Source organism: Sarcophilus harrisii, chromosome 2, assembly GCF_902635505.1.
Source record: "Sarcophilus harrisii chromosome 2, mSarHar1.11, whole genome shotgun sequence".
Classification (NCBI taxonomy): domain Eukaryota; kingdom Metazoa; phylum Chordata; class Mammalia; order Dasyuromorphia; family Dasyuridae; genus Sarcophilus; species Sarcophilus harrisii.
The window spans coordinates 418479849-418507370 of NC_045427.1; the positions used below are offsets into that span (position 1 = coordinate 418479849).

General features: G+C 39.0%; 1 protein-coding gene across 8 annotated transcripts in view; it reads right to left on the minus strand.

The window, feature by feature from the left end:
- Positions 1-27522, minus strand: part of RASGEF1C (RasGEF domain family member 1C) — a 186953-nt gene that overhangs the window by 33896 nt on the left and 125535 nt on the right. For 7 of the 8 annotated variants that reach the window (XM_031953806.1, XM_031953805.1, XM_031953800.1 and 4 more), the window contains one exon: positions 3366-3581. The exons of the other annotated variant lie outside the window; for it this stretch is intronic. In XM_031953806.1, coding sequence (XP_031809666.1) covers positions 3366-3581 — 216 coding nt within the window. The remainder of the gene's footprint in view (positions 1-3365; positions 3582-27522) is intronic. 8 annotated transcript variants of the gene reach the window in all.

Here is a 27522-nt window from a genome sequence, read left to right on the forward strand (position 1 = left end):
AGTTTTCCTGACTACAGGCCTGACACTCTATCCACTGTGCCATCTAACTGCCCTGAAATATTTGTTAAGCACCTACTATACGCCAGGTACCATGTTAAGTTCTGGAGGTTCAAACAGAGGCACAAGATGTCATTGCCTTCAAGAAGCTTTAAATCTAACGGGAAAGACAACCTGCAAACAAATAATACAAAGCAAGCTGTCTAAAAGATAAATAGGAAATAATTAAAATAGGGAAGGCACTGGATTTTCTGTAGAAGGTAGGATTTTAGTTGGGACCTAGAGGAAGCCAGAGAGATCAGAGTGGAGGAAGGAGAGCATTCTAGGTATGCGGAACAATCAACGAGAGTGTCTAGAACCAAGAGATAGAACATAAGAAGCCATTGTGACTGGATCCTTTGTGAATGTCAAGGAGGTACAAGGAGGCTGGCAAGGGAGGAGCGAACTAAGAAAGGCTTTGAATGCCAAACAGAGCATTCTGTATTTGCTTCTGGAGGTGATAGAAAGCCTACTACATAAAGCAGAATGAGGTTAAGGGGCTTGCCTATGGTCACCCAACTGATATCAGAGGATATGTTCAAATTCCAAGTTTGACTCCTATTCAGTCCTATATGCTGCCTCTTCTTTGCCTATATAGATCTATACCTCATCATATACACCTAAAATTTACTTTATGGGTCTTCTGCAGTAGATGCAGCATTTAAATTGGTCGGTGTAATGAAGGGCCTTTGAGGTAATAACCCCTCACATTTTACTCTGCTGTCAAATAACATAAAGATCACCAAATGCTCTGCAACAGCCAAATACTTGAGAAGGTGAATCAGTGTCACAGAGGCCCCCTGAGAAGGCTATGCTCTGGGAAGGACACCTGTCAACGTGCTGGTCAGCCCTGAATAAAAATGGCCTTTAACAACTCTCTTTATCAAACTGCACTGGTCCATCTTTGGAGGGTGTGTACACATAAGGAAGCATATGTGTGAGTAAGCGTGTGTTTGAGAGAGAGATAGAGGGACAAAGAGAGAGAAGGAAGAGAGAGAGAGAGAGAGAGAGAGAGAGAGAGAGAGAGAGAGAGAGACAGAAAGAGGGGGAGAAAGAGAGAGACAGAGATGGAGAAAGAGACAGAGAGAAGGGGGGAGAAAGAAGAGGGAAAGGGAGAAAAAGGGAGAGAAGGGGAAAAAGGAAGAGAGTAGGGAAGAGAGGAACACAGAGAAAGGGAAAAAGACAGAAAGACAGAGACATAGAGGTGTGTGTGTGTGTGTGTGTGTGTGTGTGTGTGTGTGTGAGAGAGAGAAAGAGAAAGAAGGCGGAAAAGAGGAAGGGAGAGAGACAGAAGATAATTCCTTTGTACAGACAACTGGGCAGGCACATAAAATAGTGACTAGAAGGTGAGATTTGGAATTGGGGAAATCTGCATTCAAACCTGGCCTCTGACACCTGGCCTGTGACTATGAGCAAATTACACTCCCCTTCCCCAACCAGTTTTGGTTTCCTCATCTATAAAATGGAGACAATAGTATCTTTAGTATCCGCCTCACAAGGTTGTTTTGAAGTTCAAATAACATAGTGTATGTAAAACATGTCGTCAAGTTTAAATTCCTTTATACATGACAGTTCTCCCTCTCATTATTAATATATCTTGACTCCTAACTTTGGGGAAGAGTGGGGGGCTGATACTGGATGGTGTAACTGAATGGTTTTTCTAGCATGTTTTTGGCAGGTTCCCAGATGTATCTAGGAAGAGGAGCATCTCAGCTAGTGTGATTCTGGGCTTCCAGAAGCCTCTGCTCGGGGTTGTGCACATGGGTAGAGCTCCAGACCCCACAGAAGCTGAGCTCTGGAACAGTTACTACCTATGGGGAAGGAGCCTCAGGAGGAAATACTTTCTTCTCCCCTCTCATAGTAACAGAATTTACAGAAGTGCTGGGTGGGAGCTCAAAAAATATCAGAATTTAAAACTTGAGACTGAACATAAGCTATAAGTCTGGTCAAGGTCCTAGATTCTGCTGAATTCATGCTGTTGGTCTCCAAATGAATAGAAGAGTCTGCTATGAATGATATCTCCTCTGAAAGAATCTGCTATCCATTCCATTCCCCTCTTCTACACCAAGGGAAAGGTTTTTAAATCTTAAGGGTTCAAATGAGATAACATATCTATAGCTCTTTTTATTTTTTGTTTGAATATACATTATATATTTTTTATTTTTCTAGTTACATGTTAAACAATTGCAGTTATGTATAAAACAATTTTTTACATTTGTTTTTAAAACTTTGAGCTCCTGATTTTCTTCCTTCCTCTCTACCACATACATGTTGAAAAAGCACAAATGAAGTTATGCAAAACATTTCCATAAAAGTCATCTTGTGGGGGAAAAACATAGATTTCCCCCCCCAAAAAAAAACCTTAAGAAAAATAAAGTTTAAAAAGTATGTTTCAACCTATTTTCAATCTATATTTAGACATAATCAGTTCTTTCTCTGGATATGGGGAGCATTTTTCATCATAAATCCTTCAGAATAGTCTTGGATCATTATATTATGGAGAATACCAAAGTTATTCACAGCTGATCATCCTACAACACTACTATTACTTTGTACATATTCATTGTTTTTTTTTAATCTTAAAGAGCGTCTTAAATGCTAGTTATTATCATTTAGTCCAACTCTCATTTTATAGAGGAGGAAACTGAGCAGGGAAGGGGTTTATTCAAGTTCACATACCTAAAAATGGCAGAATTGGGATTAGAAACCTTAATGCTTGGAGACTGAATGAGCTTTTTTTGTATCTCTGGTTAAAAATGGATCAAAGGTTAAATTTCTAGAATTGCTATATGAAAAAATGACGTGGGACCTATAGCATCACTTCCAACTCTCTGAAATGAAAATTAGGCTTTGAAAACAATTCTATTACCTATTGGTAGGTTCAGATTTATTATTATTATTTTTAATGCTTAGCATTTAAATAGTACCTTGAGGTTTGCCAAATACTTTTCATATTATTTCATTTAATCCTCACAGGAATCCTGAGGTAGATTCTATCTTTATCCTGATTTTGTGGATAAGGTTACTTGCCCAGCGTCACATCTGAAGTCAGGTTTTCTGATTCTACTGCTCTATCAACTAGACCTCCTAGCTGCACCCCTAACTACATTTATTCACATTTATTTTCCTGATTCTGCTCCTAGAGGCCCAGCACCATGGATTATAGATCTTTGTATCCCCAGCACCTTATCATTCTGTCATTCCACAGAAACTGAAAAGAACAATGATTCAATACCCAAGTTCAGAAAGGGTAGCTATCTCCCCATCCAGAGAGAAAATAATTCCTGGAGCTTGTGGAAAACCCCTAATGAGCCAGGCATTCCACTTACCAGTTCTACATGGGTCAGTTGCTGAGCTAGAGTGTAAGGATCACTGCAGACACTCAGGATCTCTCGCTGAATTGAGGGGGGAGGCTTCGTCTTAAAAGAGACAAGCTTGTCTGAGACGGTAGGACTGATTTTGACTAGACCTTCCTGTCCATGGCTAAGAGTGGCAAGCTTCTGATTCAGTGCCTGCAGGAGCTGATTCATCCTTTTCCAGTAAGCCTGAGGGAAGGGAAAAGAAAAAAGAAAAAGAAAGAAGGAAAAGAGAATATTAAGGGGATTAGGGAGAGGGGGAGAAAGGGAAGGGGCAGGAAGAAGAAGGGGACAGAAAGAATGAGAAAGAGAGGAGGAAGAGAAGGAAGGGGCAGAGAGGAGAAAGGGGAGAGATGAAGAAAACAGGATTACATAGCAATCATAGGATTACAGACTTTTAAAACTGTAAGGAACTTCTGGGATGATCAGACATTTGAGACAATTTTCTAGCCCTTGAACATTTCTAATTTAGCTGAGTCTATAACAAAATTCTGGCACAGTAGAAAACACATGATATTTATTGTCCAAAGACCTGAGTACCAAGCCTAGCCACACCACTTATTATATTAAAAGAGGAAACAGGAAAAAATGCCTCTTGGAAATGGGTGAAAAGAATTGGTTAATTCAGAACATCCTTGAACAAAAATCTCTTAAGGAAGAAAGGAGATGATTTTCATCCTAGTGAAATTAAAAGCTCTAAGTGTTTTTTATTAAAAAAGAAAGAAAAGAAATCCAAATATTAAGTCCAAACTCCAATAGTGCTCTCCTAAAAATCTAAACATTGTTATTTGTCTTTTAATGTCTAAGGCAGAGGTGTCAAGCCCATGGCCCCAAGTCACATATAGTCTTCAATATTCCTGAGTGAGAGGCCCCTAATCAGATTAAAATGTAATGGGAAAATATTTAACAAAATAAATAAAAATAAAAGATAACCTAACATTATCCATCCATCTATCTTTCTTTCTTTCTATCTATCTATCTATCTATCTATCTATCTATCTATCTAAGTTAATATGCAGTCATGGTCCTTCCTTTCTGTTTGAGTTTGACAACACTGATCTAAATCACCTGTTTTTCTCATCTCTGTTTGTTGGGTTTTGGTTTTTTTAGAATGACACTATGGACAGCTGGGATTTCATAGGCAACAAGTCTTGAGTAAGAATCTGCATGTCCTGCATCCTCCTCTTCCTGTTAGCCCCATGTTGCCAGGCAGTTAATCAGTCACTGAAACTGGATAAATGCCTCCCCCAAGCAGTTCTTTGGAGTTTCCATGGAAGCTTGCAATTCTCCCATAAAAGAGGCAAAAAGGGGATATTGAGGAATCCAGAAGACCTGTAAGCCTTTTTTATTCACTGTTACTAATGTCACCAGGGAGTGGCAGAGTGCTGGAAACAGTTTATCTTCATCAGACAGCTGCCTGCCCCTAAGCTCCTAAAATACTCCAGAGCAAGACCAGGATTCATTCATTCATTCATTCATTTCTTAGATACTTCCTGGTCACCTGCTCTGGGCAGGACCCTGTGACGGACTGAACTATAGAGAACATTGAAAGAAGAAACTCATAGACCAGTGAGGAAAAAATAGTCCCTTATTCAACCCAGCAAACACAAAAGAGCCAGTGTAAGGTGTTGGGGATGCAAAAATTTATAAGACATAGTACTGTTAATTTATGATTCATAAATAACATTATATATACTATACTGCATCAGGAAGATGTTCAAATTTTACCTTGGAATTAGCTGTGTGACCTTGGCCAAGTCATTTCACCCTGTTTGCCTGAAGCCACTGGAGAAGAAAATGACTATCCCCTGCAGTATCTTTGCCAAGAAAATCCCCTGGATAGCATCGATATGCTATTGTCTATAGGGTCAGGAAGAGTTGGACATGACTGAACAACCAAACAACAGCAGATTTATTTTTATAAATATTTCCCAGTAACATTTTAATTTGATTTGGGATGCATTGGGGAGTTTTGTGGGCTTCTGGTCTAGGCCATTGATCTGAAAGACCGTTTTGGGATTTATAAAGTTTGCTATCTTCACTGCTTTGTGTAGGAAGTGATTTTCATAGCTGATGGCATTTGGCTGGAAGTCAGGAAACCTTGACAAAGGAAGGGTTACTTGAGCTGGACTGTGAAGGCCTGAAAGGGTGAAAAAGAGGTTGTTTTATCAAAGTGTAGGGCGCAGCATAAACAAAATTATGGAGGTAGGTGAAAAGGAGAAAAGAATTTAGAGTGTTTAGATAGAGCAAACTGTAGGAAGTAGGGAAGACTTGAAATATTATGTGAAAGAAGATGTGAAAGATCTAAGTGCTGGGAATGCAAATACAAGCAAAATAAAATAGTCCCTTCTATCAAAGAACTTACAATCTAATGTGAAGGAAATACATAAAAGGAGATTAAAAGGGAGAACCTGGTGGAAATGAAGAGGTAGCTAGTGAGAAGACCCTCTTTAAATGGAAGTTCTGGTAAGAACTATCACATAACAGAAAGTAAAGGAGGATCCTGGAGGCAGAAGATACTTCAATTTTGTGAGGTCCAAGGCTGAAGTGATATAGGATGGAGAGACTGTGGTACTAAATTGTGAGTGTCTTTGAATGTCCAGAGCCTGAGGAATTTGGTCTTTATTCACAAGGCAATAAGGAACCATTCAATGTTTTTGAGCAGGAAAGTGAAATTTCCCAGCCTGGTCAAGTTAGTACATGAAAAGTGACTAAAATGTCCATGATCCAGAAATGCCAGGACTAAGTTCATACTCCAATGACATCTGATTAGGAGAAAGTCCCCATTTACACCAAAGTATTTATAACAACAATTTTGGGGGGATAGCAAGAATTGGAAACAAAGTAGTTGCCCATTGATTGGGAATGACTAAACAAATTGTGTTACATAAAAGGTAATGGAATATGACTGTGCATGACAAATACAGAGAAAGATGCAAAGAGCTACCTGAAATGATGCAGAGTGAAGTAGGAAGTGCCAAAACACCACACACACACACACACTGATTATACCAATGTAAATGGAAAAAAAAAGCACACACACAAAAATCTAAGTGAATTAACTGAAAAGTAAAAAAAATTTGCATGGCTTGAAAGAAGAGAGAAAAGACATTTAACACTCCAACCCTTTGTGTAGGTGGGAGGACCATGAATGCAGACTTTTTCTATGTATTACTTTGCTGATTACTATTGTTGGTTTTCAAAAGCACTTCTTTTTCTTTTCTTTCAAAAAATTATTTGTTATTTGGGATGGCTCTCTGAAAGGGGAAAAGGAAGATATACTAGAGAAAATTATGGCAAAATGAAATCAAGAGAACAATAAATACCTTTTTTTAGTAATAGCAATAAGGCAGAGATAGAAAACTACAAGCAAGGTGCTATGGGGGTCTCAGAGGAAGATTTCTTTGAACTGAGAGGGTCAGGAAGGAATTTAATGGCCCAGACTGAGAATTTCAGTCAGCACTTTATAACAACCCATATTTATACCAGTACAGAGACATCACCAGTACAGAGACATCACCAGAACAAGGTGTTTTGGGTTTTACCCATGATTGTTGAAATGGATGTAGGCTAAATGGATCCTCCCTCCCAGTAGTGACCACTGCCCTCAGGCCTTGCCTTGTCTCATAACCCTCTGCTAAATAATGCCATATGCTATCCTCCTAGGACACATTTTACCTACCAGTTGCCACAAGGGCATGGACCAGAGTCTTTGGGGAACAGACCACTTCCATCTCTGTCCTTTTTATCATTATGGCTATACCACCATAACCCACCTCCTCTCCCCTTCCTAACCAAATCTGCTCCATGAACAATAATTTCCTGGTGATGACTTTATACCAAAGATGGTGTTGTGTATTGGTTAGTTTGACTGAACTATTTATCTCCTTTTTAAAAAACTGATTAGGAATGACTGTCTGTCTGGAAGGCTGAGTAGGGAGGGAGACAGTGGGAAAAGTGGGCAATGTAAAACAAAAAATATCAATAACATTTTTTTGATAACTTTTTGAGTATCATTCCAAATTACTCTCCAGAATGATTGGATCCGTTCACAATTCCACCAACAATGCATCAGTTTTCCCACATCCCCTCCAACATTCATCCTTCTCTTTTCCTGTCATCTTAGCCAACGTGAGAGGTGTGTAGTGGTACCTCAGAATTGTCTTAATTTGCATTTCTCTGATCAATAGTGATTTGGAACACCTTTTCATATGGCTAGACATAGTTTCAATTTCTTCATCTGAGAATTGTCTGTTCATATCCTTTGACCATTTATCAATTGGAGAATGGCTTGATTTCTTCTTATAAATTAGAGTCAATTCTCTATATGTTTTGGAAATGAGGCCTTTATCAGAACATTTACCTGCAAAAATGTTTTCCCAGTTTATTTCAATGACATTTTTTAAAAAGAGGTCAGCCAACAGGTCTGGGAAAGGCCAATGATGCTCCTCCTCACCTGTGATGAGGGCACGAGAGCTGCTTTGAGTCCTGACTTCATCCTGTTCTTGCTCCCTCCACCTCTTTCTAGAGAGATGATGTTTTTCACAGATGAACACACTGCTGAGAGGGAACTGCTTAAATTGGCACTGTTTTAATTACAGTAAACGCAAATGACTGTAAATCACACACACACACACACACACACACACACACACACACACACACACAACTATAGCGGCTTAACAACACCCACTATGTCGCTTTAATTATCTTTCCGGCTCTCTAAAGAAGGGAATGGGGCCCTGCCTATAATTACTCAGAATTCCGTAAGAGGCAGCTGTGGCTTGTGGAGAATTCCAAAGCAGCAGCCCTTGGAGCAGGGAGAAGGCAAGGAGGAGGCAGGGAGGAGGCAGGGAGGAGGCAGGGAGGAAGGGAGATCAGTTTGCTCTTCCTGCACTGTCACATTTCTCAGGCTGCTCTCTCTCTTCTCCCCCAAGGTCTGGGGGAGAAATAGTGTGTCTGAGTGTTCCAGGTCTCCTGCTGATTCTGCCTTCTGTCAAAGGTTCCCAGCTCCCAGCTAAGCCACAGTAGTCCCTGGGATGTCCTTCATCTTGAAGCTTGAATCCCACAGGCACAGGTGGCTAGGCCGGCAGGTCTTCAGAAGCACTGAAGACTGGCAGCCACTCTGAAAATAGCATCTCACAGCAAATGTGCTGATGGCCTCGTGGGACTGGTTAGGACAGGCTCAAGCTGCACCTGAGCTCACTGCAGTACTGAGCTGAGACTTAGGCTGAGAATCTTGGAGCTGGAAACTTGGAGAGTTCCTTTTTACATAAGAAGAAACTAAGACCTAATCAATGAGCCTGGTACAATGGATAAAGTACCAGGCCTAGAATCAAAAAGATCTGAGTTCATATGTGACCTTGGGCACTTAATAGCGGTGTGATCTGGGGCAAATATTTAACTCTTATTTGCCTCATCTGTAAAATGGGGACATAGTGGAGAAGGAAATAGCAAGTCACTCCAATTGATGGGATCACAAAAAATCGCACATGACTGAATAAATAAACAACAAATGTTCTAGGCAAATTCCCAGAGAGAAGAACTCATACAGTGCATTTCTTAGAACCTGGGTTTTTCTGACTCCCAGTCTAGGCTCTATAAGTTGCCTTATTTATATTGCTTGCAAGTATAGGGCTGGGGATCACTGAGAGTAGATATAGAAGCTAAATCTCTTTCCTCTCCAAATCACCTTCCACACAGCTGCTAAAATGATTTTCCTAAAGCATGGGTCTGATCATGTCACTGCCCAGCTTAGTAAACTCCACTCCTCCTACATGAAAAAAATAACTCTTTTTGCTTGGCTTTTGGAGCCTTTCACATTTTCTAGCCTTCTTAAATATGTGTCTGGAGAAGGGCTCATCATGACACTTAAGACTTCTTTCATAGGGACACAAGACCATATTTCTCCAAAAAGTTGACCATTGAAGATATGGAAGAAGCTACATAGAAGGACTGGAAGCACCATTTGAATAGAGTGTGGTACCCCCTCATTACTGACATCACGCATCAAAACACAGAGCATTCTCGGACTGCCCAGAGTGTCAACCAAAACCAGGTCTATAGTTCCCTCAACCTCTCCTGCCCTCTTCCCAGCAAGCTTAATTTCACCATCACTTGAATTCCAGGAGACCACGAGCTCTGGGCTGATAATGTCGTGTATAAATGCAAAGTTAATCACTTGCAAATCTCCCAAAAGGCTCTTCCATAGACAGATTCTGCCGTAAACAGTCCACATCATATCTGGCCCACTAATAGTGGACATAAAATGTCTTCTAAACCCAGTTATTTCAATTTTGTAAAGACAAACAATTTTGAAAGATTTAGGGACTCTGATAAACATAATGATCAACCAGAATTCCAGAAAGCTCATGCTTCTCACCTCCTGAAACAGAGGGGATAGTCTCAGGGACTGAAGCATTTATTTTCTGGAAATGACTAATGTGGGAATTTGTTTTTCTTGATTATAAAAGATTTGTAATGGGTTTTTGTTCTTGCTCTATTAATGGGAGTGGGGTTGAAGAGAGGAGAAAAGTAAAAGGCAGAGAATTTAAGAATAAAAAAAAATGAGTTTTAAAATTAAGCCTAGCTATTTGCCTTATGAAACCTGATTCCCACACTAGGAGAAAGGTCAGTATACCACATATTTTCATTTTTCTCTTTGTGCTTATCTATTTTCCTGGTAAGGTTTGATAAGCAGTATTTCTTCTGCTCTACAGCAGCTCAGCACACAGTGAATGTTTCTATCTCAAAATGTTACATGGTCACCAGGGACCCTTTGAAGGCCACACATGGGGCATAACATCTGCTGGTAGGACCAGTCTTGTAAGGTACATGCCTTGGCTTTGAACCTGGTGGGCAGCAAGTAGGTCTGATGCAAACATGCAGACTTGTCTTTATCCCAGGTCAAGGCCCTGTCCCTGCAGTAGGACATGATAGAGCCTTTCAGGTGGCTTGCTTCCTCTCTTGTGCTGGATCTCTCACCTGCCAGGGCCACCCACTCACCCTGACATTTTTTCTAATTTTGTTGCCTCTCCTATCACATTACTACCAGTTGAAGCCCCCAGCTTCTTACTATTTTTCAATTGTATATTTCTGATCCTTTAGGTAAAGAAAGAGTCACCTTTTCATAGTGTCACCTTCAGTGTGACAGATGGATGAACCAGAGCACTACCATTTCAGATGCTATAATTTGTCATCAAGAAGGCAGGTTGCCCTATGGTCTCTGGCAGCATTCATTACAACAGTGTAGCTCACTTAGCCATTTAGAACATGCCCTTTCACATGAACTTTATATTCTCTTCTTAGTTTTTTTCTTTTAATCATCCTGAATATATCACTGTTCCCATGGCCAGTGACTACCTGGATGAATGACTACCAATGCTTTGTAGGGGAGACCAAAGCAGCGTGTATATAAGATTGATCATCATCCCATCCCTAGAATGCTTTTTGGCACAGGAGGCTAGGTCTGGCTATCCTTCTATACATAACCCATCAACTAATTTACTTTCTCTGAAACTGGCAGAGAGAATGATAAACTCTTTCTCTGACTCACAGGTGGTAGACTCTGGGACACATCTATCAGCTACAATTACTCTCTACCCTGAGTTCTATTAGACAAGACTTATTTGGACTCCAGGTCATATCCATCCAATTCATGCCTAGTCATAGTAAATTTGAATAAAAGCAATCCAGGAAATCCTAATTCACCCAAGGGATGGGGTTTTCTCTAAGTATCTGGTAGATTGGCCATGGCAACTAGGTGGAACAGAGGTCAAAAACTGGACATGGAGCCAAGAAGAGCCTGAGTTCAAATCTAACTGCAGACACTTACCAGCAATATGACTCTGGGCAAGGCACACTCTCTGTTGACTCAGTTCCCTCATCTAGAAAATATGTATAATGATAACATCCAAGGGTTGTTGTGACAACAAAATGAGATAATATTTGTAAAGCTTTCTGTAAACTTTAAAGTTTACATTAATGCTATTGTTGTTACTAATTTCTCAGGCCCCTCTGACTGACCTTCATCATAGTCATGAGCTAACCCTGTCATGCCAGTGGTCAGTTCTTTCAGGCATCCTCCTTTAAAGTGGTTTCTAGGTTCCTCAGCATTATGGTCATCATTTTTAAAATGCATTTCATGGACTTCCCAAAATATGGTGTCTAAAATTGTCTTTTATTTTTAGTTTTCATTGATCTCTTTTGTTTTTCCATCATCCTAATTTCTAAACAAATCCTTCTGGACTCTCTTATTCAGAGAGCCATTTCTTAAAACAAAGAATAAAAATGAGAGAGGAGAAAAGTTTAGCAAAAACCAATCAACACATGAGCCAAGTCTGAATGTATGCAATGTTCCAACACACACACACACACACATACACACACACACACACACACACACACACACACACACACACATCACCTCTGCAAAAATGGGGAGGAGGTGCATTTTCTCCTTTTTTCTTTAGAGCCAAGCTTGATCAATACAGCAGACTCGCATTTAAAGAGTCTCTTCTCCCTTTTACTTTTCTCATACCACTCCTCTTTCTTCCACCACTTTCTCGTCCTTCACCCCTGTTTCACATGATGAAACCTTTACTCTTTACCAGAGCCAATTTTTCTGCTCATTAAAGTGATCCCATTCTATCTCATTTCCACCAACAGACTGCCCTATCTATCATCCCCTGTCTAAAATCTTTCTTCAATCTCCCTTAGTACCTACGCCTTAATACAATCTCCCTAGTACCTACAAAGATATCCATGTCTTCCCCATGCTTAAAAACCTTCCATCCATGTTAATTCTTGTCCTATATTTCCTCTGCCCTTTGTGGCTAAATTTCTTGAGAAGCCCATCTACAATTAAGTACCTCCACTTTTTTCCCCCCAGGGTTAAAATGTTTATTGTATCAAGCTTTTAATTATAAGCCTATCTATAATAGCTAAACAAATACAATCCACATAAAAGCCAATGCTGCTGTAGGCCATGCTTAACTGATTTTTATTCTTTTTCTTTTTTTGTGTGTGTGTGGCAATAGGAGTTAAGGGACTTGTTCAGGGTTACACAGTTCATAATTATCAAGTTTGGATTTGAACTCACACCCCCTTGACTCCAAGGCCAATGCGCTATCCACTGTGCTATCCTAACTGCCCATGGCATCTCCATTTTGACTTCTCTTACTCTCTTCTCAGCCCCTTACAATCCAGATTCCAACCTCATCATTCCACCCAAATTGCTCTCTCCAAAGTGGCCAATGCTCTTAGTTGCCAAAAATAATTGCCTTTCCTCAATCTTTGACAGTATTGGTTACTCTCTTCTCCTTAATACTCTCTCCTCTCAAGGTTTTTATGATACCATTTTCTCCTGCTTTTCCTCCTACCTACCTGACAGTTCCTTCTCTTTCTCCTTTGCTGGAGCCTCTTCCAGATTATACTTTCTACCCATGGGTGTCTTTTGGGGCTCTGTCTTAGGACCTCTTCTCTTCTTTCTCTATACTGCTTGGTGATCTCAGCAGCTTCCATGAATTTAATGACCATTTCTATGCTGTTGACTCATATCTACCTAGCCTGTTCCAATCTTTCTGCTGACTTCCAATATCGTATCTAACTGCCTTTCAAATATCTTGAACTGGTTGTCCAGCAGACACCTTAAACTCCAGTAGGACAGGGATTCTTTTGATTCTTTTTGTATTCTAGTACTTAGCACAGGGTCTGGCACACAGCACATAATGAATATGCATTGACTATTGACCTGAATGGATTCTTACTATCATTCATGAAGCAAACACTTGACTTGATAAACACAAATTTCTATCACATCCAGGGCTTTTTGCCATCTTTTCACGTTTTCTTGGACTACCATTCCTTCTAGGATATCCTAGATTATGTACTTCTCATGTATTCTCAGTGACTAAAAAGGAAAAAAGGCTCAAATACATAGTAGACACATGGAGATTCAGTTAAGGGACTTGTCCAGAATCACATAGCTAGTTAGTGTCTAAGACAGGATTTGAATCCAGATAGTCCTGATTTCAAGTGTAGTGCCTTATTCACTCTTTCACATTATGCTTTCTGGTTCTCCAAGACAAGACTCCTACCTGGAGAAGGCAGAGGGGAAATATGAGTAAGGGGTGATGCTTCTCAAATTTGACCTCAGACACTTAACACTTCCTACCTATGTGACCCTGAAAGTTACTTAATCCCAATTGCCTCAGCAAAAAAAAAAAAAAAAGTATTCCCTTAGAAAAGGATCCACATGTACAAGAATGTTTGTAGCAGCTCTTTTTGTAATAGTAAGAAACCTAGAAATAGCTGAATAAGTTGTACTACATAAAGGTAATGGAATATTATTTTTCTTTAAGAAATGAAGAGGCTGATAAAAGAATAGCCTGGAAAGACTTACATGAACTGATGCTGAGTGAAGTGGACAGAACCAAGAGAACACTATACATAGCAACAAGATTACATGATGATCAACTGTGACGAACTTGGACTCTTCTTAGCAATGAGATGCCAATTACAATAGACTTGGGATGGAAAAAGTTATCCATATCTAAAAGAGAGAACTATGGAGACTGAATGTGGATCAAAGAATAGTCTTTTTCACCTTTATTGTGTTTTGATTTTTCTTTCTTATGGTTTTTCCCTTTTGGTCTGATTTTTCTTGTACAGCATGACAAATGTGGAAATATGTTTTTAAAAAATTGCACATTATTTAACCTATGTTAGATGCTTGCTGATTTGGGAAGAGAGAGGGAAGGAAGGGAGAGAAAAAAATTGGAACACAAAGTCTTACAAAAATGAATGCTGAAAAATATATTTATATGTATTTGGAAAAATAAAATACTATTGAGAAAAAAATATTCCTTTATATTAAGCTTAAGTCATTCTTTCTCTTTGGGACTTTAATTTGCTGCTTCTTATTCACTTCTCTTAGACCAAGAGCCTCTTTTTCCTCAAGACAGACTTTTACTTTTTTTTTTTTTTTGCTGAGGCAATTGGGGTTAAGTGACTTGTCCAGGGTCACACAACTAGTAAATCTGAGATTAGATTTGAACTCAGGTCTTCCTGACTCCAGGGCCAGTGTTTTATTTCAAAGATAGACTTTTAAATACTTGAATCCAGTAACTATGTTCCCTCTAAGTTTTTTTCTTCTCCATGTTAAGTTGCTTTCCACAATTCTCATAATATCATGGGATCATAGACAGGGGAAACTGAGGCACACAAAGGTTAAGCTGCTAGTTCAGGATCACACAGTTGTTATCTGAGGCAGAATTTGAGCCCAAGCTTCTCACCTTCAAGTCCAATGACCTTTTTACTATGCCATGCCGCCTTTCCCACCATTCTGGCAGTTTTCCTTTGTCCATAATCTGCATTGTCTATATTTTTGCTAACACCTAATATTCTATGTTTTGGCCAGGACAGATAGCAGCCAGTCTGTCAACACCCCGTCCTTTTTCGGATACCATAAATTATTAATGTAGTCTAAAGTTTTTTTGCTGCCAAGGTTAATTCCCATCAAACTTGTGGTCCACTAAAACCCCTAGATTCTTTTAATACATACTGTTGTTTTCTCATACTTCCCTCCTGAACCCTGTTCTAATCAAACTTTTTATCAATGATTTGACTGAAACTAGCAAATTTGCAGATGATGCAACTTTTTTTTGACTAAAGCTTTTTATTTTCAAAACATATGCATAAATAATTTTCAACATTCTCCCTTGCAAAACCTTGTGTTTCAATTTTTTTCTCTCTCCTTTCTGTCCACTCCCTTCCCTAGCCAGCAAATAATCTAATACATATTAAACATGTGCAATTCTTCTATACATATTTCCACAGTAATTATGTTACACAAGAAAAATCAGATCCAAAAGGGAAAAAATGAGAAAGAAAACAAAATGCAAGCAAACAACAACAAAAAAGGTGAAAATAGTATATTGTGGCTAAAGCTCAGTTCCCACAGTCCTTTCTCTGGGTGCAGAGGGCTCTCTTCATCACAAGACCATTGGAACTGGCCTGAATCACCTCACTGTAGAAAAGAGCCACGTCCATCAGGATTGATCATTGTAAATGTTGCTGTTGCCATGTATAATGATCTCTTGGTTCTGCTCATTTCACCCAGCACCAGTTCATGTAGGTCTTTCCAATCCGCCCTGAAATCACCCTGCTTGTTGTTTCTTATTCTATAACATTCCATACATTCCATAACATTCATACATCATAACTTGTTCAGTCATTCCCCAACCAATGGACATCCACTCAGTTTCCAGGTTCTTGCCACTACAAAAAGGGCTGCCACAAACATTCTTGCACACATAGGGATGACACAACTTTTAGAAGGACAACTAACACATCGAACAATAGATGATGGATCCAAAGAAATCTTGATAAGCTAGAATGATGAACTGAATCTAATAACACAAAATTTAATAAGGATGCACACAAGGTCCTCCACTTGGAACAATAATTTCTTGCCTATCCTTCCAAGAAATGCTTTCTAGGATCCTACTGGCAACATCATTTATCTGTATGTGATTTAGTAGAAATGGGTGATGTTTATCAAGTTTCCTGAATCCCAAGAGTCTTTCTGTCATTTCTTGAATATTCAGCCTGGGAGGAAAGCATTCTCCTCTCTTTTCCTCTCCTCTCCCTTCCTCTTCTCTCCTCTCCTAGGTGACATGAACAAGATACTCCATTTCTTTGCTCCAGCAATTTCTTTTACTGTCCCGATGTCTGGAATGCTTCCTCCTCACTTCTGCTGGACTTTCCTTTAAGGTCCAAGAAAACTCTTATGCTGTACAGAAAGCCTTTCCTAACCTCTCTTAATTCTAATGCCTTTTCTCTTTTCTTTACTTCCTGTGTCTCTTGTATTTGGCTTGCTTATCCATTTTTGTTTGCTTGTTGTATTAGATTTTGAGCACCTCAAGGATATGCACTATTTTTGGTCTTTTTTTTGTATCCTTTGTGCTTAGCACACAGCAGATTCTTAATAAGTATTTATTGACTGATTGACTGGCACCAGATAGATAGACGATGATCCCAGAAATCCTCAAAGCAGGGAAACACCAGCTACCACTCCTGCCTGTTTCCTCTGACCAATGTTGAAGAATCTATTATTGGTACCTGTGGACCCATGGCTATCATTCATGTTGGGAGGGCTGTCACTGGGTGGGGAAGATAGTTGTTGTTGTTCAGTCATTTATCAGTTGTGGTCTACCTCTTTATGATTCCATTTGGGCTTTTTTTTTTTTTTTTTAGCAGTGATACTGCAATAGTTTGCTATTTCCTTTTCCAGCTCATTTTACAGAGGAGAAAATTGAGGCAAATATGATTAAGTGACTTGTATTTCTGGATGGGGAATAAAAAGTATGTAAAAAGATGGTACTGCATTTCCATAAGAAAGGAATGCTCTTTCTCACCAGATAATTATTTAGGAAAAAATATTCCCTGGAGGAATGGAAGGTGTATTTGGCTCTTTCTTAAGATGCTGTTTCCACCTTGCCTTCTCTGTGGGAAAAAGCATTACTGTATTTATAATAGAACTCCAAACATATTCCTCCTTTTCTTTCTTGTGCCACTTTCTCCCATCCTCTAAAATTCTGTCTTTTTAGGTTTCCTTCTCCTTTGAAACGCCTCCTCCCATTCCAATAAGGAATATTTTATTTGCTTCAATAACCTGGAGAGAAAGAAACATTGTTTTCTTTTGGAAATGTATTAATAATTTTTTGTTTTGTTATTCTTTTTTAATGCTATCTTCATCCCTTTCTGGGTTGCACTACTGACTAATCTCCACATAGAATCTTCTTCATCTTTGCAAGTTCATTCCACCCTTGACTTCTTACACAGGAAATGTCCTTTGCTCCTATAACTTCACTTTCTGGTGGTTGGTTTCACCCAGAACTTCCAATTTAAGGAGGTTGTCCAAGACAAAGAGTTTTCAGTCTTCTCCAGGAGCACAAGATTTTCTCTACTTTCTCACCATTCCATCTCTTAGTCCTTCTCCTTTTTTCAGCTTCCCTTTTATATGTTGCCTTCCCTCAGCAAAATATAAGCTTCTTGAGTTCCTATGAACTGATTTCTCAGGATAACATTGATAAATTCATGAGAATTTTTAAAAAGCATAGAATTATAAAGGAAAGCAATTATAGTGAAAATAAAAACGTGATTTCCCCACCCCTCCCTCTGAGTTAACAGAACCTCTAAAAAGGGATGCCAGGTTAAGAGTCCCCGATCTAGAATAAGGGATGGAATGCAACAGATGGAGATTGGGTAGGATGGAGGAGGGGAACTCATTTTACATAAGATCTGTGAAGTCTATTCCTCCCAGACAACAGCTGAGGGCATGGGGAATGTTGTCAGCAAAGGGACAGAGACAGAAGAGACAGCAGGGGAAAACAGAGTAGCCTACTTTGCCTGGAAACATTCAGCTGTTTTGTGTGAAAAAGACTGATGGAGAAATCCAACTTCTTACCAATCTTCCTCACCTCTTCTCTTTGCTTCTCTGCTTTCATGTTGTATAGGATTTCAGATACCATCTGGGTACATCCTTCCTCTTTGCAATCTCTAGGTCTCCCCTGCTTTTTCTCATGGAGTTGTTCTCAGTTGTTACCGCAAAGAAGGCATGAATTAGGTAGCATTTTCTCTTTAATTTCAATTACTCAGGTTTACATCAACAGAATTTTATCTTTCAGCTCTTTTTTATTCCTTATGAGAAGATATTCCTTTTGAAGTCTCTGGCTCTGTGATCCTACCAACCCTTTTTTGAACTTGAAAAAAAATCAGCTCACTAACCATTCCCAATCTTCATAAACTCAAAGATGACACGGTCACTTTCACTCAAGATTTCTGTTCCCTTTAAATTACTGTCTAGCTTTTCCTTATTGGTAAAAATAAAGGCTAGAGGAAGAGGTGCCCTGATTGTTCCCCTAATTTTTTTAGATATGGAATGACAATAACAAGAACAATATTAGAAGCTTGTAGTGATTTAAGGTTTTCAAAGCAATTTATGTGTATTATCTCATGTGATCCTCATGAGTATGTGAGATAGATGCTATTATTATATCCATTTTACAGATGAGGAAACTAAGGGTGAGAGAAATGATTTGACCAAGATCATACTACCAATATGTATTTGAAGCAAGATACAAACTTGGATCTTCTTACTTCAATTGCAGGACTCTAACGGGGTTAATTTGGTACAATGAAACTGCTAGAAGATCCTGAGTAGATGAAGTCCCACCTAACTGCCATCTCATATCCTCATACCATCTCATATATTAAGGGGCTCAAAGAATGTTTCATAATGGATTTCAATTCAAGTTACATGAGATATGTTTCTGTTCCAGACACACAAATGAAAAACAATACCATCCCTGTTTTCTGCGGGCTTACGAAAAGAACAAATAAATACAGTGTAGGGTAGAATGTGACAAGGGCAAAGGGGAGATCCAGAAGAAATAGAGTAAGAAGCCTGAGGACAAAGATAGAACTTTTAAGTGATAATAGGGACAACAGGAACTTGTCATAGTGATAAGCAACTGAGTTGAGTTCCAAAGAAAAATTTCACCAGAATTGGAGAGGGAATGTGCTCCAAGATGAGAGGACAAGTAGCAAGGAGTCCAATTTGGCTAGAAAGCCAGGTTGGATGAAGATTATGGAGGGCTTCTGAAATCCAGAATCAGGGATCTAGCCTTTATTTAGCAAATGAAGAATTATGTGATAAGATTTCTCCAAAGGGAGATGATTATGGTTACATGAATGAACTTCAATGTGATTCAGATGGATAAGATGAAAAGAGGCGGGCAGGAAGATGATACTGTAAGAGGGATGAACATTGGGTGAATTACCAGGTGCCAAAAGTTATCATTAATGGTATGTCAGCTAGTGAGACTTTCCTGTGAAGATTCCCAAGATCTGTACTGGACTCTGGGTTGTTACATTTATATCCATGACTTGGTAAAGACCCAGACAGAATATTGATCTGATTCTCAGGGGACACCAACATGGGAAGGATAGCAAACACCTTAGATGGCAGTGACAGACTGAAAAAAAGAGCCTGATGAATGTTGCGCTGAATCTAATGAGATGATATTTAATAGGGATAAGCATCAAGTCTTGTAGTCTCAATATCATAAGTACAAGATGAAAGAAACATAAGTAAAGAATAGTTTATCTGAAAAAAAGGTCTGGGGTTTTTTATAGATCACAAACTCATTCTGAATGATTCACATGGTAACCCAAAAAGCTAATGTGGTATCTTGGGCTATATTCAGAGACGCTTGCAGGAATAAGGAGGCAATAAATAATATGAGTGGATTTTGTCTAAGTCACAACACATCTACAGTATTGCACTGAGCTCTAGATAATTTTTTTTTCAAAAAATAAAGTTTTTTTGATAATATCTGATAGGCAGTCAGGTGGATAAGATTCTGGACCTGAAGTCATAAGATCTGAATTCAAATCCAGCCTCAGACACTTACTTCACTTTGCCTCAGTTTTCTTATCTATAAAATGGGGATAGAGGCAGCTAAGTGGTGCAGTGAATAGAGTGCTAGCCTTAGAGTCAGGAAGTTTCTGAGTTCAAATCCATCCTCAGACACTAGCTAAGGGACCCTGAGCATGAAACCTAATGCTGTTTGCCTCAGTTTCCTCATCTATAAAATGAGCCAGAGAAGGAAATGATAAACTGCTCCAGTATCTCTGTCAAGAAAAACCCAAATGGAGTCATGAAGAGTTAAATATGATTAAAATGACTAAACAACAACAGCATCCTCTCAGGATTTTTGTGAAAATAAACATGATAATATTTGTAAAGTTACTTTCCAAGTATTAAAGTGTAGTATACATGCTAGCACTTTTATTTTCATTTTATATTATCTGTAATTCCCATTATATATCCCTAACCCCATTCCCTCTCAGAGAGCCCAGCCTTATAACAAAAAAAGAAAAGGAAGATATAAAAATTCACTAAAATGAACATCTTATAATAATAGTCTAATGTCATATTCAGTGTTCTATATTGTTTTCTCCCCCTCTGCAAAAAAGCAGGGGGGAGGTATCTTCTCATATCTTTTCTTTGGGGTCAAGATAGCTCATTTTAATTTTGCTTTGTGACTATTATTTTCATTTATATACTCTTATAGTCATTGTGTATATCGTTTTCCTGGTTCTGTTGACTTTACTCTGCATTAATTTATATAAGTCTTCCCATGCTTTACTGTATTTATCTTAGTTATCATTTCTTAAAGCACAGAAATATTCTGTTGCACTCATGTGCCACAGCTTGTTTAGCCATTCCCCAATCGATGCATATCTACTTTGTTTCCTTTTTTTTTTCTATCACAGAAAATGCTGCTTATAAACATTTTAGTCTCTATGGAGTTTTTCATTTTGTCACTAATCTCCTTAGGGCATATGCCTAGAAGTAGAATCATTGGGTCAAAGAATATGGATAGTTAGTCACTTTATATAGTTCCAGACTGTTAACAAAATGATTGGGAACCAGATTTTAAGGACATCAGTAAGCTACAGGAAGATGGGGAAGAGTTTTGAGTGAAAACTTTAAAGGACTAGTTGAAGAAATTAGGAGAATTTTCCCTGAAGAGAATATTTAGGAAAAATAATAGCTTTTTTTTCAGACTTCTGAAGGTCAGTCTTTGTTTTTCTTGGTCCCCAAGGGGAAGAATGAGAAAAAAAATAAGTAAAAGTGTTGTTATGGTGGTAGTAATTGTTGTTGCTTTTTATTGTGGCTGGTGGTTGCTGTTGTTTTTGTGATGATGAACCCTGACTCTTCATGTCCCCATTTAGGGTTTTCTTGGCAGAGATACTGGAGTGGTTTGCTGTTTCCTTCTCCAGCTCATTTTACAGATGAGGAAACTGAGGCAAACAGGGTTAAATGACTTGCTCAAGATCATACAGCTGGTAAGTGTTTGAGGCTAGATTTGAACTAAGAGCCTCCTGACTCTAGGCCTGGAAAATTCAGGGATAATATTGGGAGGGGGAGAATCATAATAATTAGAAATATTCCAAAGCAGAATGGGCCACTGTCTTGGGAGGTGGTAAGTTTCCTCTGACTGGAGGTCTGTCTTTAAGCAGAGGCTCATCTCATGTGTTGAGGTAGGAATTCTTTTTGAAGTAAAGGTTAGACTGAAGTCCTTGCCAACTCTGAAATTTTCTGGTTCCATGACAGAAGGCAGGCAACAATCACTGCCAATAGTCCTGACCTCTCTGTCACAAGGTGACTCTAGAATTGATAATAATGATGAGGAAGGAGAGCAAGTTAGCCCAGATGGGAGTTCTTCTTGGTAGAAAGTAGAAAATGTTGTTTTCCGTCCCAGGGAATTCAGTCACAGGAATGAGTGGCTTTGCTGGTGCATTTCAGGAACCTGAGTTCTTAAGTTCTTAAACACCCTGTCAGTGGTTATGGAGCCAGGACCGAAATGGTTTCTGCATTTCCCATTATATAATTGCTTATGGCAACACTAACATTAGAATTGAGTCTTTCTCTGGAACCTAGCCTTCCTTGTCTCCTCCTCTGCCTTTCTTATCACAGAACTAAATAATGTTCTGAATGAAAAAAGGCCTTGGACATCTGTTAGTCAGACAGCCAATCAGCAAGCTTTTAGTTCTACTACATCCAGGCCCATCTTCAGTCATTTGGATCTACATCTGGCCATTGAACCCAGATGGCTCTGGAGGGGAAAGTGAGGCCTTTCACAGCCCTCCCTCACTTAAATCCAACTCCCTTGCATGTCATGGTCCTCCTCATGAACAAAAAACAAAGACAAAATAATTTTCTACCAGACCACAAAGCTTCCTTTTAAGAGATATTCCCTGCTCCAGTCCCAGCCCCCACCCAATTTCCTTTAGAAGCAATAAAACACTGAATGTAAAGATTCTGCCATCTCTATGCTAGTTTTCTTAAAGGTCAATCTAACCTCTGGTTAGAGAATGAAATCAGCACCATGAAACAAGAGTAAGGGAGTTCAGGGAGGCTCAACTTGCCTCTAGTTATCATGTCTCTCAAACAGATGTGCTCTGCAAAACCCCTCAAACAGATGTGTTCCATAGAATCTGTCACTCAAACAGATGTGCCCAGCAGAACCTTGGTCCCTGAATCAAAGGTGCTCTGAAGCACACGCTTTGGGACCGGCCATTGTCTTGCTGACAAAAGGAGATAAGGGGAAACTCTTTGTCCTAGAATATTTTCTTCTGAAAATCATGAAAACAATGTTGTCACCATCACTATCTTGACAGTCCATTCAGTTTGCTCTATATTTCATTCTGCCATCCTTCAGTAAGAAAAAGCTTTGCCAGCACATACCTGGAATTACAAAGAGGAGATGGCAGCAGTCTTTGGAGCTGAGGAAATGGTGAATGTTTCTAAGATTTGGGATGGAACTGAGAGGGAACTAACACCAATTTCAGCTCTGGTCCTTTTTTTGTTTGTTTGTTTTAAGTAAGGAAGGAGCTGAGAATTATCTCTTTGGCCAATCTGAAAGGACAGGAGCAAAGGCTTGTGAGATCACAGGCCAAGTCTTGTGACAAAGCGCTTATGTTTGGTCTGTTAAGCATCAATCACAGAATTAAAAAGTAAAACTTTCACAGACCAACTTTCACATGATGTTATGTCATGATAACTCATCGGTTACAAAGCTTGTTTCTGGCTTGGATTTTAGTGGATGGGTGACCTTGGATAGATAGCTGAAAGACTTAAAACTTGGAAACTACTGAGTCCAATTCCCTTTTTTTTTTTTTTTTTTTGCAAATGAGGAAACTGAGACATGAGAAGATAGATTAAAGTTTCACAGGTGGCAAGCTGCAGATGCAAACCAAAGGTTTCTGGCTCCAGATCCAATATTCTTTCTAGCTTACCATGAAGTGTGAAAATAGCTTGGTCTTCTCCCTTACAAAAGAGATAGTTATATTTGCTCTTCCTAGAACACAGGATATTTTGAGAGTCAAAAGAGATAATGCATGTGAAAGCTGTAAAGTACTTCTTTTCTTACATGTAAAGCACAATTAACTGCTGTTATCAAGTTTAAAGGAAAATAAAGGCCAATTAGATGAAAAAATATGCTTTTCAGTTTATGTCTGTCTTGTAATTTATAAAAATTCTGCAGAGGATTATTAAGGAGGAAGAACTAGAAGGAATGAACTTTATCACCAATAATGTTTCCTTTATGACCCGAACTCATTTCTCTTTTCTAGGCTTAAGTTTTCCAATCTGTAAAATGAAAAGCCCCTTCAAGATGTAGTTCTCAGCAAGTCTCTGAGTTGCTTTTGATTCTGGAAACCTAATGTGCCCACCCTTTTTGAATACTGTGATCTCAACCTGAACTGCTAGAAACAAGGTGTATGACTTAGTCAGGCTGTATCAAGCTGGATGCTTTCTCCTCAGCTGACTCTCCTGCTCCTGTGGATAACAGGATGTGCTATTGGCACTAAGGTTTCCATAGTAACTGCTGGGCATCAAAGCAGAGGGAGAAACCCATCAGATGATGACTTGAGAAAAAAGGGTCAAATGTGATCTTAGTGGTGCTATTAGGGTGGGATGGGGAAGGGGTGACCAATGTGAAACTGGCATCTTCCCTCTCTTCCCTCACACTCAAACAGCTTCCCTTGGTCATGCTCCAGAGCAGCTGATGTAGCTTGCTGCTACTCCATTCCCCAGACCACCCCTTTTGGAGTCTCTCCTAGGTGGCCAGCCCAGAACCAGGTGTCCTACTAACTCCATCCGTGCATGAACTGGGTCATCCTCTGCACAGTTACTTCTCCTTTCCCATTTCTTGTGGCTGGCCAAATGGCTGGGTGGGGACATTTTTACTTCCTTTATTCCACTAAGATCAAAAGTATTTTCTGACTATATTACTCCTCTCACTGGCCACAAGACCAGGCTGTCTTTCCACACCTGACCAATGGAGAGAGATACATTTGCATTATATTCCAAACCAGAGTAATTTTATGGTAACCCAAACTGCCAGTCCATTGCCCTATAACTCACTTTTTTGGTTGTTGTTGTTGTTTTACAGAATTACAACTTTTTTCTCTATTAAAGCCTCTTATTTTCAAAATATATGCATAGATAATTTTCAACATTCACTCTTGCAAAACCTTGTGTTTCAAATTTTTTTTCTCCCTCCCTTTCTCTCCACCCCCTCTCATAGACGGAAAGTAATCTGTGGCAAGTAATATGCTAAACATGTTTAATTCTTCTATACGTATTTCCACAATTATCATGCTGCATATGAAAAATCAGATAAAAAAAGGAAGAAAAATGAGAAAAATGCAAGCAAGCTAAACAAAAAGAGTGAAAATACTATGTTGTGATTCACACTCAGTCCTCTCTCTGAGTGTGGATGGCTCTCTTCATCACAAGAAGACCATTGGAACTGGCCTGAATCAGCCTGCTGCTATAACTCACTTTCTGAAGATTCTTTATGGTCTTGCAATGATAAAATGTTCATTGTCTTTGATCCAGAGATCCTACTTCAAGACATGTAATATATCCCAATATATTTACAGCAGCACTTTTTGTAGTGAAGTGAAAACCTTTGTTTTCTCCTTGATTGGGGCATCTGTTCTTCAATATGTGCCACATAGGAATATAATGTAATGTCATTATGTTATATGAAATGAAAAATATGAAGACTACAAAGAAGCATGGGAAAATTTATATGACCTGATGCAAAGTGATATGAGCAGATCCAAAAAACAATATATACAGTGACAACAATGTAAATAGAAAGAACAAAACCAAAACAAAACTTACTTCTGGGTCACTATAACAACCAAATTTAGTTCCAACAAACTTAGAAAATGTTATCTTCCTTCTTTGAAGAGATGGAAGATTTGGATATCAAATATTGCTCATACTGTCAAACTCAGCTGATAATGTTGCTTTTTTTGTTTATTTGTTTTTCCCCTCTCTTATTCTTTATTGCAGAATAAGGCTTTTTGGGAGGGGAGAGGGGACATAAGTGATATAAAAGTCAAAGATATCAATAAAATATTAGAATATTTTTCCTCATTGAAGAAATCAGAAAAAGGCTCATCTTTCTGAACTCAGATTTGGCCTCAGACACTATCTGGGTGTCTCTGGCTGAGTCATTTAACCCTATTTGTCTCTGTTTTCTCATCTGTAAAATGAACTAGATAAGAAAATGACCAACCACTTCAATATCTTTGCCAAGAAAAACCCAAATGGGGTCACAAGGAGACAGACACAACTGAAAATGACTGAACAACAATACTATGGTGGTGTGGGAGATATGAAGACAAAACAAAAGATTGTCTATCTTCAAAAAGCTTACTCTCTACTGGGGAAATACCCAGAGGAGTAGTTTAAGGAGGAAGAAAACATTTCTATCCTTGGGAAGGTTCTAATAGATGGTCTCTAAGGTCCCTTCCATCTCTCTAGTTCTATAAGTTTACATGGACATAAGGCTTCTTATGTCTGTACATATTTGGGGGCAGCTCACAGAATGTGGACAAATGAGCATGTCCAAAGAAAGTACCCAGGATGGTGAAAGGCCTTCAGTTCATATCACATAAGGATAAATTCAAGGATAGGAGGATTTTTAACATGTGGAAAAGATTTTAACTTTCCAGTTCTAAAAATTCTATGCTTTTCTCCATGGTGCCCTTGTATCTGTGATTGTAGCCATAGATACACTAAGAAGTAAAGATAACAGTGGAAGACACTGCCCCTCCCCCAATACTTAGCTCTCTTCCCATGTCATTTATCCTTTACTCCTATAATTCTTTCTTCCTCTCCCTCTCCCTCCTTCCCTCCCTTCCTTTCTCCCTCCCTTATTCTCTCTCTGACTCTGTCTGTCTCTATCTCTGTCTCTCTGTCTGTCTGTCTCTGTGTCTCTCGTTCTCTCTCCCTCTCGCTGACTCTGTTTCTGTTTCCATCTCTGTGTCTGTCTCTGTCTATCTGTCGGTCTCTGTCTCTCTGTCTCCATCTCCATGCCTCTCTGTGTCTCTGTCTCCATCTGTCTGTCTCTCTGTCTTTCTGTCTGTCTGTCTGACCCTGTTTCTGTCTGTTTGTCTCTGTCTCTGTTGTTCTCTCTCCCTCTCTGACTCTGTTTCTGTCTCTCTGTCTCTGTCTGTCTCGTCTCTGTTGTTCCATTTCTGTATCTCTCCCTCCTCCCTCTCTCTTTCCCTGATCCTTAAATAACCTCATGGATGATAAAAAAAGGCACATTTAGAGTGGGTAGATGTAGGGCATAAAAGAGGGGGAGAGAAAATATAGATATACTTTACCAAAGAGGTGCAAAATGATCATCTTAGCTTAATTCTGGGTTTGCTTCCTGTGGGTGAGTAATAAGGAAGTTTTATTCTATTAAGTTTATGGAGAGGGTAAGGAAGCAGAAAGAATGGGAACAGTCTAACCCAAAATAGAGGAACAGAATTCACCTTCCAGAGCATTAAATTTCCCCTTTCCCCATTAAATAACAGCCTCCCTAATATTTGGTTCCCAGGGCCTCACATGGAAACTTACACATTTCTTTGTCTTATTCATTTTTCTTTGTCTTATTCATTCATTCAGCAAGGATTCCTTGACAATTACTGAGCTATATTGCTTGTTTGCTAAGTGAATAGGGAAAGGATATTTGGGAGAGAACTTGAAATTCAAAATTTATTAAAAAATAATGTTAAAAATAAATACATTTATTATTTTAAAAATAAATTATCAAACTAAAAAAAAAAAGACAAAGACTGAATCCAGTCCTGGATAGGGGTAGATGAAATGGATATATGTCACCCTATACCTAAGCCTGTAGGGGTTTGGGGCATTTTCTTACTGGGCATACCCTTTCCTCTCTTTGACCTTCAGTTTCCTCTTCTGTAAAATGATAAGGTTGGGACTATAGGGATGATATCTAAGGATTCTAGCTCTGATTCTTTGGCAATGTAAGTAAGTGTCTATTGATAGGACCCAACAGTCAGTGCTGAATAAGTTTAAAGGAGGAAGAAAATCCTGTGAGCTATAGTTTAAGGCAGATGGGAGAGGGAGACCTTCAGAATGGGGCTACGTTTTGAAGTATGGGTAGGATTTAGATAGAAAGAAGTAAGGACACAAGAAAGCTGGAATAAGTAAATACTTTGCATGGTAAATAAGCACATT